We start from the raw sequence: 14773 nt of genomic DNA, 5'->3' as shown, positions 1-14773 counted from the left end.
TTGATTCAGCCTTCCATCCTTTGGAAGTTGGTAAAATGAGGACCATGATTGTTGGGGGCAATATGCTGATTCTGTAAACCACTTAGTTTACAGAGGGCTGTAAAGCACTATGGGTCAATATATAGCTCTAATTGCTATTGTTATTGCTATTACTATACTCTGGATAGCCGTCAGGAAGGGCATCTGTCCAGGATAGAAGTAAGTGTAGAGTTGCCCCAACTCTACCTTGAATCTTGATCTATAATAAATGTTTTTTTTTGTTTTGAATTAGAACAATATGTGAATTCATCTTACATAATAGATTTATGGTTTGCAAAGCACACCTAGATCCATTTTGGTAAGCTAAAAAACAACACTATTATGGCTTAGCAACATCTACAACTTGTTTTTCTTAAAATTAGTTTGTGGGCTTTCAGAAAGAAATTTAGTAATAACCAGAGTATAGTATAATAATGGGATCACAAAATGGTATTTTCATTTCTGTTGACAGATATTTCATCTAAAATATTTTATATATAAATAGAGTTAAAAGAACAGCCATTTCCATGTAGGATAGGTTTGCAAAATATATATAAGAAAATGTTTGTCCTGTACATTGTACTTTCAAGTAGTATAGTTATCCTAAAGTATAGTTATCCTGTTCTGTTCAGTTTATCTTTGTTTTCATATCATTAACATATTTTTGTTCATTTGCACTTTACAGCGCAGAACTCTGCAAACGCAGGTTTTGCAAACTTTGATGCATTTGGACAGTCTAATGCTTCGAGTAATTTTGGTGGTTTCCCCACAGCAAGTCAGTCTGCTTTTCAGCACCAAAATACAGGTAGAAATGCTCTAATGTTGTTAATTCCTTTAATATAAACTAATCTGGACACTATAGTTGGAATACTTCTTAGATCTCCTTGTATCTCCTTGTCTTAACACACATAATCTGAAGCTCTGGGGAAACCTGAAAAATGAATGTTCTTTTTCTTTTGCTATTCTTGGTGTGGGTTGTGTTCATGCATGAAGTTTTTATATTATAGCTCCTGAATTATTCCTACACATGATGTAAATACTATTTATTGGAAAATATTGGATCATATCTTAAAAGTCTATCTTTTTCTCATACAAGATACATTGGTTTGGCTAAAACTACCTCATGTGTAAGGACTGTTGCTTTCTTCTTCTTTTTTATTTGTTTTATGCTGTAATGATTTTTCCTGGAATGTTAATTGGTATGTCTTGATCTGTGGTTGACCACTTTTCTATTTCATTTTCCTTGTTTAAAAATGCTTAAGATTTCTTTTAAATTTTTTGTTTTTCCTTTCTGTTAATTTTAACCCCTCACACAATTTCTGGCTGTCCAGCGTTCAGAACGCTTTCATCTAGCTGCAGTTTTGGTGACTTTACTACTTCTGCTTTCCCTGGCCAGGCTATGCGCAGTAAGTTCCACCAAGGTGGGAAACTCAGCTCATTTAATTTGTAGTACCATTTTTCCTCATTTCCACTTTGTCATGGTCAAGTTGTCTTATTTGTTCTTCTTCAAAAGGTGCTACCTAATAGTACATGCTTGCTACTGGTATATTGGCTTACTTGCACTTGAGAATTATCCTACCAAATATGGAGAGTAAAAATTATAGTTACAATGGTTTTCTTTATGCTAATAAGTGGAAAATATAATACAATTTTTAGTATTCATGAAAATCTCAAACATTTCAAATTACTGTATAATGTAGTTTAATTTTTATGCAACATTGATTCCACATTCCAGCCTCCTGTGCTGGTTCCTGTGCCTGTATTTTGGCAGCTGCTGCCAAACGCTAGATCAGTCTTTAATAATGCCAATTCCACTTCCTCCCCAATCTGATAATGAATGAGAGGATCAACCTGGAGTGTATCGCCAAAACGTTCCTGTGCACTGAGGGAGGTGTTTCCCTCCTAGAAATGTTCCCACAAGGCATGACTCAGGGCAACAGTAGTGGAGTTATAATAATTAACCAAGAGACTTGGTGGCTTTTAGCAGCACTGCTCTGCAGATAACGATATAAAACCTGTTGATAATGATAGTTGACTCTAGAGATCAAATGGGACTTCTGCTACTGTTCATAATGAGCTGTTTTATGCTATGGCCAAGTTGGAAGTCCATAATCACTGTGCATTTCCCCCAGATTACTGAAGGTTTGATTCATGGCAGCAGTCGTGGTTTTATAGAACTATTCTTTGTCTCAGACACATGCAGTTGAGGGATGTTACTGTCCGTTCTTGTGGTCAGATAACTCCCAGGTAACCTTGGAGTTATCTGTGGCTGATCTGTACCACAGAATAGAAAAATCCATTTGATTGATCTGTCCCAGGTACTTGATGAATCCCTTTGGGTTTCAGAGGAATTTAGAGTTTTCTCTGAAGCTCTGAACAGCTCAACTGAGGCTTCATTGCTTGGAACAAGGTTGTGGCAACAGCCTTGTACATACGTATGTGCCTTTGAGACTCTGCTGTGGATTTTGAAAAGTTGTTAGTTTTCAGAGTAACTCTGGCGTTCAAATGGAAAAAGAGAAATCTGGGGGGAAACAAAGCATTTATTAAGAATTACCTCATGGTGATAAGAGCAGCAAAACATAATTATTTTTCTGCTCTTTATCATGTCTACAAACAGGGCTGGTAGCCCAGTTCAAGGTGATCTGGTCCCTCCTGGGCACAGATAGATCTGAGGAACATTGCTAGGGATCTGTGAAGTCTATTCGGTACATGTTTTGGATAAAGCCTCTTGTATCCATTCTGAATTGGATCAGCTTTGGGATTGTGTGTGACATGGTTTGGCATGTTTTTGTGATATTGCTGATAAAATGAACAGGGGCCTTGGGGTAGGAAGTGGAGCCACCTGAATATTAGATTTGACTATTAGGGTTGACACTACGACCCTCATGGTTGGTCAAGATTTCCTAGGGGATGATGTGTGGTTATATACACAAAGTAGTGAATGCATCCTTTAGGGAGAAGATGATTTTCACTGGAAGGTTCCTGGGAGATAGTGGTGTTTCAGATCAGGATATGGTGCTGAAAACATTGATGTATATGACTTTCGATGGGATCAATAAGGAGGCTGCACATCCATGCTGGCCTTCCTTGATCTTTCAGTGGTTTTCAATACCACTGTACATAATGTCCTTCTGGATTGACTTCAGAAAGTTAAGGTTAGGGGGAAGTTAGTTGTCCTTTCTCTAGGACCAGTTCAAGTTGATGCTAGTGGAGAAAGAGATCCAGCCCTACTGCCCTGCTTTGTAGCATCTTCGGGGTTTTACAATCTCACCTCCTATTTATATGAAGCTGCTTGGTAGGGTCATCCATAGGCACAGGGTTAGTATCAATTAGATGATGATACACAACCTTCCATCTCTAATCAGGACTGGACAAGTGATGCTATCAGTTTTCCCCAGTGTTTGGAGGCTAAGGGGGATACGTGTACTTCAGGTCAGCTGCGGTAAGATTAATTGGCTGTGGTTTTTAGGATCCCTGAAGCTGGAGGCTGTCTGTAGTTCTGAATGGAGTTCCACTTTCCCACATAGAACTATGTACTTTGAAGGTCATCTTGTATTCATAGTTCTTGTTTGAAGAACAGGTGACTACTGTGGCCAAAGGGATATTTGCACAACTCCATCCTGTTCACTAAAGTTTGTTCAAAATACAGCAGCATATGTGGTCGTAAGTGCACTATTGTACATGTACATGAACCGTACTGGCTTTGGGGTGTAATTTGTGATATTTATTATTGCTTATGAAACTCTTCATAGCACAGGTCCAAGTTGGGATTGCATATCTCTGTCTGGGTCTACCAATCCTACAAGATCCAAGAGAATGCACGTACTTTAGGTTTCCTTTGTGAACTATGTCAGCTAATGTGACCCTTCTGTGTCACAGCACCTACCCTTTGGAATAATATGACCCTTGAGTTTCAGATGAGCCTGATTCTTGTTAGTGTTCTATAAAGTTTTAAAATCTCCAGGCATTAGGCTAGGCTGTTGGATGAAACAGTCTAGTATAGGGGTGTGAAACTCAAGGTCCGGGGTTGGATCCGGCCTGGAGGGTGCTTAGATCTGACCCATGGTGCCACTAAGGAAACAGTGAAGGACTTGCCCACGATGCCTCTGCCAGCAAAAACAGAGCTTGGGAGGGCTGCACAGGGCCTTCCCGAGCTCCATTTTCACTGGCAGTGGGTTGCAGGAGGCTGTTGCATCCTAAAATGGAGCTCGGGAGCCTATTTTCGCTGACAGAGTGCATCGGCCACCACAGGCGCCCCCGATATGAGTGACGTCGAGCTGGCCATGCCCCCCACCCATCCCCCGAGGTCAGACACAACCCTGATGCGGCCCTCAATGAAATCAAATTTGACACCACTGGTCTAGTAAATGTTTTTGGATGTTGAAATGTTTTTACCTCTGTAAGTGTTATTTTATGCTGGGTTTTGCCATTGTTATTTTTATTGTTTACCTTCTGTTGTATTTCAGTCCCAGGTTAGTCACCCAAAATAAAAATTTCCTAATTAGGTGACCTTATAAATTGTGTAAATAAAGAAAAAATGATATTCTGGGGTTAGAGAGCCAATGTGATATAGTGTTAAGGTGCTGAACAGGGTGGAAACACCAGGTTCTAGTCCTTTCTTAAGCATAGAAATTGGCTGGTAGCCTTTTGGGGCCAGTTACTCTCTCTCAGCCTTTTACTGGGTAAATGAAAACATATATCTAGCAACCTGCACTGGACCAGAGTAACAGAATTTGACCCTGACGGTTAATGAAAAGACCTCCATCCAGTGAATTGGTTTGGATGATGTAATTGTTGCTGTTTATTTTAGCATATTAATATAGATTATTTGTTTTGAAGTAGAACCTAGTCTGGCCTTTCAAATATTTTTATAATTTCCTTATAGCCAGAAAATCATTAAATTACAATTTCCAGTGGCTCAAACTATTGGGACTAATAGTGAAGATGCTAGGCAATATAGTTTAGTAGCATCTGAATGTCACAGTTTTTCACTTATTTTTGTGAAAGAAGACTGCAAATACTAATTTCTTCAAAGGGAAAGAGAGCAGTGTAATCAAGCACCAACTACTAGCATTCACTTTTGTAGTTTGAAGTTTAAAACATTTAATATTTAATTATCAGAAGTGGTAATGAGGATTTTATTCTTTGATAATATAATTCACTCCTCCTTAGCTCTCTCTTCTGTTTTTAATTCTTCATAGTAATACAGAATTTAAAAATTACAAAAAAAATTAGACCATGCTAAATTGATATGAAGTGATATACTTCTTAATTTGATAGTTTTTTTAAAAAAAAATTAAAGACATTGTGCTGTTTATTGGAACTTATCAAGTATTGTTTCATTAAAAACATTTAAATCTAATTAAGTTTCAGAAGGAGACAAGAGCTAAAACAAAACCATGTCTGTGTAAATCATTGAGGCTAGTTTTGCTGCAACATGTATTTCCTTCACTCGGCTCTGAGATTGATAAGACTAGGGAATCCGGATTTTGAATTTAAAATACCTGTTTTTACCAATCAGGATTTTGGAATAGAGAAACTTTATTAAAGGTATAACCCACAAGTTCATTAGCACACATGGTCACCAGATACATTTGAAGAGACTTTCAATGAGCTTGAAAACTTTTTAACTTATTTTGTTGCAGGTGGGAGCGCTCGATCAGTGAATGCTAACTTTGCACACTTTGATAACTTCCCCAAATCCTCCAGTGCTGATTTTGGAGCCTTCGGTGGTTCTCAGAGCAACACAACTGCAGCCAGTAAAGCTGTAGTGAATAAACCATGTCTCCAGTCAGCAGATAAATACGCAGCTCTTGCTAATTTAGATAATATCTTCAGCACAGGGCAAGGTACTAATTCTTATTCTTTGACCTGTTCTCTTACACTATTTATCATGGGTATAGTTTGTTCTGTGATGTACTATTAAAATCCATGAGATTTTTAGTAATTCCTATTACAAACAATACCAGTGTTACTATAAAACTTGCATGATGTTACTTGCAAGTTTGAGTCACTGGAATTTATGCAAACATAGTTATTTTGGTGAAAATAAGGATAATACAATAAAAATATGGATATGCAGTATTTTTTCTTTGATATAATGCATCAGAAACTATGTTCTACCAGATATTGAACAAGTTATGCATCTGAAGCACTGGGTCTTTTAAAATATAGTTGCTATGAAGAATTTCAGGACATACCGTGTTTCCCCCAAAATACGACAGGGTCTTATATTTTCTTGACCCATGAATATGGCCTTGGGCTTATTAAAGGGGAGGGATTATTATTTTTGGGTTGCCGGGTGGCTGCTCCCTTCGACTGGGTTCCCGAAGAGCCGGGCACAGCCTTGGGGTCGAATGGCTGTGTTGCGCTGTCACAGCAGCCATGAGGTGACCAAGCTCGCGAGCAGCCGCCTTTCCAGCCGGGCACAGCACCGCTGACTGACCTAGCAGTACCCGGAAGGCACCAAGCAACGCGAGCGCCTGTTCGCTGCCCTCCGCCTCCTGTAGCTCGGTGCCTTCGGAATGCCCCTAGGTAAGTGAATGGGGCTCTGCATGGCTGGAGAGGGGGGTTGCGCAGCTGCTTTTCCGCTCCCCGCTCGCGCGACTCTCAGGCTGACGATGCCTTTGGCTAACTACAGTACCTGCAGAGACAAGGCGTCTCCGCTGCTGGCGCCACCCGCCGCTTGTTTTTTTTTTTTCAAAGCACAGAGGATGGATGCCACTCCGGAAGTACGCTCTACAGTTGTGGGCTGCAGATCATACAACCATAGAGCGTACTCCCAGAGTGGCATCCATACTCCATTGCGGCTTCCAAATCACGGAGGTAGGATACTGCTCTGGAAGTACGCTCTATGGTTGTACGATCTGCAGCCCATAACTATAGAGCGTGCTTCCAAAGCGGCATCCATCCTCCGTGCTTTGGAAAAAAAACCTCAAACGGTGGGTGGCACCAGCAGCGGAAAAGCCGCTGCGCAACCCCCCCCTCCAGCCATGCAGAGCCGCATTCACTCATCTAGGGGCATTCCGAAGGCATGAGTATGACCATTGCAGCATCCCCACAGTCATGTGGTCAGATTAGTGTTTGGCAACCGGCATATATTTACAATGGTTGCAGTATCCTTGGGTCTTCGGATTTCTTTTGCAACCTTAGGAAGTTTCTGACAAGCAAAGTCAATGGGAGAAGCCAGATTTGCTTAAAGACCGCATGATTCACTTTCAGTGAGTCACTTAACAACCATGACCAAAAGGTTGTAAAATGGGGCATGAGTCACTTAACAACTGTCTTGCTTAACAATGGAAATGTTGGGCTCTATTGCGGTCGTACATCAAGGGCTACCTGTATATGGAAGTGAAGTGTATATAGATAGATTGATATAATATGTTTCTCAGGGCAGCTCACAGCTCTTCTTATTTGCAATCTCCAACTGCAGTGTTGCAAGATTGATTGTTTAATTAGCTTTGCTAAGTTGTCCTGGCAAGCTTACCTACTTATAACTAAATAGTCCTTATCTGAAATGTATAGTAGTTTCTTCCTCTGGAATTTTATCTTAATGTAATTCAAGCAAGTGTATTTGTCAAATCAAGTATTTCTAAAGTATTGTAGATAATCAAAAAAAAAACCACCATCAAAACTTGCTTAGTTTTGTAATTGCTGGAAGAAAACCCTATAAATATATGGCACATAAAATTCCTTTTAGGGACCTAAAGAATCTTAAAGCATATAATTATAAAGCACCCACCAGTCATAATCTATAGGATAATAAATTTTACTAGTAAAAAACTTGCAGCTTTAATGCACTACAGTTAAGTGTTTTATAGTGTGTACCTACTACCTTTTCTGAAATGTAATTTTGTTGATAGTATGTTACTGACTTAATTATAATCATGGTTTCATAGAGAACATAATCTAATCTATAAAATATATTTAATGTAATAACCTTAAATAGGTTGCTGAAACATGCATTAAAAGAAAACAAATTTATTTCTTCTAGAATCATACCAGTGGGAATGAAATATTTTTGTTTGAAGTTTCCTATTTCCAATGTTCAGTGATATTCTTTTTATTTTTTTGTACCATCAAGACAAAATCGGCACATGGTTTTCGCCTTGTGACAAACTGTTCACCTGTAGCAGCTATTTGTTTGGTTCAGGCCATTTCTTCACACAGTTACATGGATTTTTTCTCTTTTCCTGGATTATAGAAATTATAGCTATGTATTATACATTCAGTTTAACTGCATGTGAAAATTAAAGCTAGTTATCTACGTGAAAGCCATAAAATGTGTGCAGAGCCTGCAGGATTGTCTCTTATGTATTTAATCATAAGTATATGCTGTCTGTAGTTGTGTGGCATTAATTTAGTATTTTCCTGAGTGGGAACTCGTGTACAGGTTTTTTTTCCTTCTAAAAAAAGATGAATAAGAGGCTGAGTATATAAAATAGTTGAAAAATAAATCTCTTTCCTTCCCAAAACATTTTTAATTGGAAATATGACTGTGTTTTTTAGATGCTTATTTTCTAATACTTCTACAGAATTGGCTAACTTGCATTGAAAAATATTGTGTGAATGTTTAATGTTGTGCTTTTATCCTCAGGTGGTAATGAGCAAGGAAATGGCTTTGCTGCCAGTACAGTACCTGCTGTGTCGGCTCCAAGTCAAACAAGTACATCTTCAGACAAGTATGCAGCCCTAGCAGAATTGGACAGTGTGTTCAGCTCCACAGCAACCACTAGTAATGCATATACTTCCACTAGTAATGTTAGCAGGTACTGTTTCTTGATAAAAGTTTAATGTAAATTTTTCGTGTTTAAACAAAGCAAACATAAAATGGCATCATTTACTTGAAAACAAGATATTTTTGAATTCTGATTTCCATGAGACCCAACAAGAACAAACCATTATTAGAAGAGAACCATAGCTCATCTCCATCTCAAGAATTATATCGCCCTCATATCTTATCCTGAAATGAGAAATATACTGTTGCCTGCAAAAATACAGGTAGTTCTTAACTTACATGCAAAATTGAGCTTAGAATTATGGTTGTAAATCATGGTGATCATTAAGCAAGGTACCCATACAATCATTTTTGTTACCAATCACAATCCATGCCTGCCCCCGCCCCCATTGTGGTCATTAAGTTCAGCACAGGTTGGGTGAGGCCTTGGGAGACAGCATTGTAGCACCTCCTCAACCCCCATATGTCCTGCCCTGGACCTTCCAAGTCCTCCTGAGGCACTTGTGCTTAGATTTCTCTCCTATGATCTAAGAATTGTGGTGCTCTCAAATTGGGCCTACTTCTGGTATGGCATCACATGCCTCTGTATACTGTAGGAAGGGTATGGCGATTGGCCTGTTCTTCTCAAATGTGATCTTCAAAGGTAAGAAGTGTGACAGCAAGTAAGAAGAGGAGGCCCAAAGATTTATTGGGACACAACTGGCTGGGAAAAAGACCCAAGGGATGGGATGCCTGGTGGGATAGGGAGGAAGATAGGTGGGTGGGCCCGATGTTGTCTCTGCAGTTGATTATAAGGGTAGGCACATTGCCAAGCACCCTAATTTTGTTCACGTTTTCACAGGGTACTTCAGAAGCCATAACTTTAGGTAAAGGTCCAAGGTCCCTTAATTTTGGGTGCCATTGCAATTTCAAATGGTTGCTGATCAAACAGCCGTAAGTCGAGGACTACCTGTAGTAGCTCAAAAGCTTACCAAAAAATACTGTCAAGTTACTTTCTTGGAACAAATTTAGAAACTATACGTTCAAGATTAATCATTAACATTTCTAATATCTTAATTACATTTTTATGAATGCTAATATTTATAATCCTCTTTTAATCTTTAATCTTAGGAAAATACATGCCATTTTTAGTGACATTCCTGTCAAATAAAATGTAACTTTTTTTCTGAATTTAATTTCTTACCAGTTTCTTTATTTTCTATGCATGTTATTAATTACCTGGGGGGTCACAGTTTTTAATTTTATTTAACATCATTTTGAAAATGATTGCAAATCAAACCAGATTGTCTCTTAAATTCACTTAAGATGGATTTTATGTTTCCATGTACAGTGATTAGCTGTAAATGTACAAATTTTGTACAACTGATGAATATGAATTATTTCTAGTAATGCTTTTGGAACAGTTCCAGTTGGTGCTAATACACAGACGCAGTCTACATCATCCAGTGTTCCTGCTCAGTTTGGAGGTATTATAATATATTATTAAATAATCTTTCTAAACAATATCTGATAGATTCACGTTGCATGATTATATTTTAGCTTGCATGCACCACTAGGTATAATAAATGCATTTAAACTAAGAACTACCTCTGAGACAGTTTGTATCTGTTCATGATCAAAGCCAGGATGCTTTATATAAGAAACAAAATGGAGAGACTTTTTTTTAATATATATTAAAGATTTTATTGGTTTTTAAAAACATTTATGGGGAAAGGGTACAAAGGTACATAGAAAATTTTGGCAGCTCCCGTGCTAGTGGTAGAAATCCCTCCAAATCTCACAATTTTTTCAATTTGAAAACAACGTATAAAAGATAAGCATAAACAGAATTTTTACATTATATCAATCATGTGTTCAATCATCTCGTTCTTTGTCACTTTCTAGTATATCAACAATTACAATAATATTTCAAATACATTTATTTTTGTGATCTGAGCCTTTTCGATATTGCTCCCTCCTCCCTGTCTCCAGATGGAGCCACGCCCCCCCCTCCCCCATATCCTGTACATTGCTGCATTTTTCACCACCTCCCTTATTTTCATCCTCTAGGAGAGAAAAATGTTTTTTAGTGGAGGCTTCAGCCTCTTCCACTGTGTTAATTCTAATTCTGTTTCCCTCCCAGAAAATCAGCATTCCCTCTGGCAATAATCATCTGAACCAAACTCCTTTATTGTATAATTTCTTTGATAAGGAGGAATACTTCCTCCTTCTTTCTCTAATTTTTTTCGGAATTTGCTTAAGAATGGTAATTTCTTTATCTTGGTATTTTAATGGACCCTCCCTTTGGGCCCCTAGGACCTCATCCCTCGTGGTCCTCCTAAGAAATTTAACATGTACCTCCCTTGGAACGTTATGGGTTCTAGCATATGCTGAATTGATCCTATAGACCAGATCCATATCCCACCACAACTATTCTTTATTTGTCTTGATATATTCTGTTAAGATTGTACTCATGATATCTTTAAGATTTTCATTCTCTGTTTCTGGTAGGTTCTGGAATCTGAGAAAAAAGGACATTCTTTCAAGTTCTATTTTTGCCATAAAGTTATCCAGTTCTAAATTTCCCTTCCAGACTACCTTAACCTCCCTATCCAGCCCAGCTGCCCCCTCCTCCAACACCACAATTCTCTGTTTATTTTCTGTAATATGATGTTGTACCCCTCTGAGTTTGTCTTTGAGATCTGCCACCTCCTTCTTCAGCTCGTTTTGACCCCTCATAATTTCCTGAAACATTTGGTTGACAGATAATTCTTTTGAGCTCTCTCCAGCCCCCTTTTTTTTGTAACAATGAAGTAATTTTAGTCTGCTGCATGCTTGGACGAGGTTGCCGAGGCAGGAGCCGAGAATGACTTGCCTGTTGGTGGCTTTTTAGGTCCCATTTGTCTGAATTCAGAGATAAGTCTTTTACAAAGAAAATGGCGTCAGTGGAGCGCGCAGCCTGGCCGATCCAAGGTGGCAGGCAAATCTGAAAGTGAGAAGTTAGTTCTCCTTCACTTTTCCAAGGCACGGAGATACACCACAAAGGGGAAAGTCAAATAATCAAAATCCAGAAAGACCACGCAATAGGAGATGTCCAGAGCACCTTCAGGGGAGGTTTTAAAACCAGAGATTTTTTTTCCCCAAAGGTAGTTTCAAAAGGCAGAGTTCATTTATAAGTACAAAAACGAAGAAGGGGAGGAAGCCATCTTGACTCCTCCTTTCGCAGGGAGAAGAGCAAAACTTTCCATTCTTTAAGAAAACAACTCAGCAATGTATTTTTTATCTATATCTGCATAAAAGAAAGAAGTCAGGTTCTTTCTTTTTTTCCTCTTTTTGCTCTTTTTTGGATTTTCTACCTGATTTTTAATTTTTTTTATTCCTGATTGTTCACTTTTGTTCATATTTATTTATTAAATTTTAATAAAATTAGTTCTTTTTAAAAATGGGCAATTTGTAATGATGATTTAATCTTTGTAAACTAAGAGATGGACTTTTGTATTCTTCAACTCCTGCAAGTAATGATTTGATTTATTCCACAGCTGATAACTATGAGATCCTAATTCAGATAAAATGCAAAACTATAGTTAATTCCAATTTCCTTTTTGCTCAGGTATCAGTCTTGTGTCTAAGTTGGTGTATTAAGCAGACTATGATAAAACTACCTCATTGATTAAAATATAACTTAAAACTGATTTGCCATGCTGTTGATATAAGCAAATTTGTAAAAACCATATCCTTTTCTCAGTGTCAGTGCTTCATTTTTCAGCAACACCATCCACAAATCCATTTGTGGCTGCACCTGTAGCTGCAGTAGCCGCACCAACAAATCCATTCCAAACCACCAACCGAGGAGCAGCAGGTTAGGAAAAATATATCTACAGTTATGTTTGATAGCAATTTTTGTTCTATTTTTGACAGGTGCACATAACTTAATGTACTAAAGATGTTCAAGTACGTAGTTATAAAATCTCATGGGCGTTAGACATATCTTTTTGGGTTGACCAGTTATGAATAAGCAATATACATAGATCAACTAAATCCTTTTAATTGCTTTTTGAAGGTTGAATCTATTTAATAACATGTTTGTAATTTAGGCTCTTGGGCTACTCTTGTAGAATCCTTTAATATTTGAATTTGTTTTTACAGATTTAACTTTGATATCATTTATTCTTTTATTTGGGGGGGGGGCTTATGTGTTGTAAAGCTAATAATTCTACACTGCTGGTTAAAACATTTATTTCAATGTTTTGAGAAATAACTTTTAAAAATTCATGAAATATTTTGAAGTTTTTATAAAGTGATTACATGTTATCAAGTGAAGAAGTTGTTTATAAATAAATTGACAATATCTGGTCTCTTTGTGACTTCTCATAAGGCCTTTCAGGAGCAATTCACTCTCATATATTTCCTCAGGCTCACTTTGGTAGGTGGCCACATTTTATATAAATTTCAGGTGGCTAATTTTTTATTTGCTTGTGAAAGCTTACTGCATTTACAAGTTCCTTTGCATGTACAACTTTTTCTACCTTCCTTCCATATTATGAAATGGAGTGGGCATGGATGGTGATTGACTATAAATATACATTAACACATTATTTCTTGCAAATTTCACATTTCTGTCCTAAGCACATGTATTTAAAAATATGACCATTAATTTCATTGGGACTTGCTGTCAATTAAGTGTGCTATCAATTGTGTGCTTAGAGTTGTGAGCTAAAGTTGCTATATTTTACCTCCATGGTCACATATGTAGAACGTTTAAAATGAGTTTTGAAGCTTGTACTCCTAATACTTTTAGTGATACTAATGATGTCAAATCATTGTACCTTGTCACAATGTGTTTGATTTTTCTGTATTAGCAAGTGCAGTTATCTCCCCTGCTAATAATGGCTTGTGTAAGCTTTGTTGCTCCTATCTGTATCTTGTCTATTTTATATTTGTGCACCTATTTATTCCACAATAAGCGCTTTCATCATGTCTTTCTTGACTAGCCATAACTATTGATTGATGGATGTGTTGATAAAGTTATGCCAGATCTCTAAAACATAATTTTATATGAAAAAAATGCTTCAATAGAGTAGTTCTCAATAATTGTACACCTGAAGCGTTTAATATATATATATCACAAAACTCTGCAAAATTTTAAATCGTTCGTTTTTACATTGTGTCACATGTAAAATTATTGGATAATATCCTTTACATACTCTATTCAAAATTCAAGAAAGTGATTAATGAACAATTTTGTTTAATTTCACCCTTTCAAGAAAAATAAAAATAGTGTTAGTTGCAGCTTTAAGAATGAATATTTATTGATGTAGTCTGATTAAGTGGAATTTGTTTCTTGGTCCATGCTGTGAACTAAAGAAAATTTAGTTTGCAGCTGAAGCAGTTTATTAGAATTTCTACAGTGTTCTAACTTTTTATAAGGATTGCTGTATAACAATTGCTTTTTCTTTAGTGAGCTACATGATTTCATGATGCCTTCCTATTTCCCTAAAAATGAAAATACCTTCAACAAGGTACTGGCAAATATATTAAAGGAACAGTCCAGACAAGTTTTGGCTATATGTCAATAAAATCTAGAAGTTTAAGGCTAGCCATGTGACTGGTTGCTTCACAAAAAATTCTGCCAAAATGCTTTTTAATGTGACATAATAATAAAAGTTGAACACAGATAATTGATTCCTATTGTTTCTTTCATCAGCAACAACATTTGGCACAGCCTCCATGAGTATGCCTGCAGGATTTGGAACAACTGCCTCATACAGTCTTCCTACTAGCTTTAGTGGTAACTTCCAGCAGCCTGCATTCCCAGCTCAGGCAGCTTTTTCTCAGGCTGCTTTCACTCAGCAACCTAATGGTAAATGCTTGCATTTTACATTTTGTTTCAAGAGTACAGTGATTATTTTAAAACAATTTATTTTCCTGGTTTATCTTTGAAACTTTTATTTGCCATGATTTTGTTGGTGGGCCAATGAAATAATTATTGCATGTATAAATGTAACTGGTAATGTACAGGCAGTTCATTTAGTGCATTTG

General features: G+C 37.3%; 1 protein-coding gene across 5 annotated transcripts in view; it reads left to right on the top strand.

Annotated features, from left to right (window-relative positions):
* Positions 1-14773, top strand: part of AGFG1 (ArfGAP with FG repeats 1) — a 31666-nt gene that overhangs the window by 13168 nt on the left and 3725 nt on the right. For 2 of the 5 annotated variants that reach the window (XM_081954433.1, XM_081954432.1), the window contains exons 6-11: positions 704-823; positions 5664-5867; positions 8615-8786; positions 10142-10221; positions 12501-12593; positions 14439-14594. In XM_081954433.1, coding sequence (XP_081810559.1) covers positions 704-823; positions 5664-5867; positions 8615-8786; positions 10142-10221; positions 12501-12593; positions 14439-14594 — 825 coding nt within the window. Of the gene's footprint in view, positions 1-703; positions 824-1349; positions 1425-5663; positions 5868-8614; positions 8787-10141; positions 10222-12500; positions 12594-14438; positions 14595-14773 lie in introns of all 5 variants that reach the window. The other 3 variants (XM_081954436.1, XM_081954434.1, XM_081954435.1) reach the window with 3 other exon arrangements.

This window comes from Natrix helvetica, assembly GCF_964273705.1.
Source record: "Natrix helvetica genome assembly, chromosome: 5".
Classification (NCBI taxonomy): domain Eukaryota; kingdom Metazoa; phylum Chordata; class Lepidosauria; order Squamata; family Natricidae; genus Natrix; species Natrix helvetica.
The sequence above is the reverse complement of the archived record's forward strand: the minus strand, read 5'-3'. Positions and strand labels throughout refer to the sequence as shown.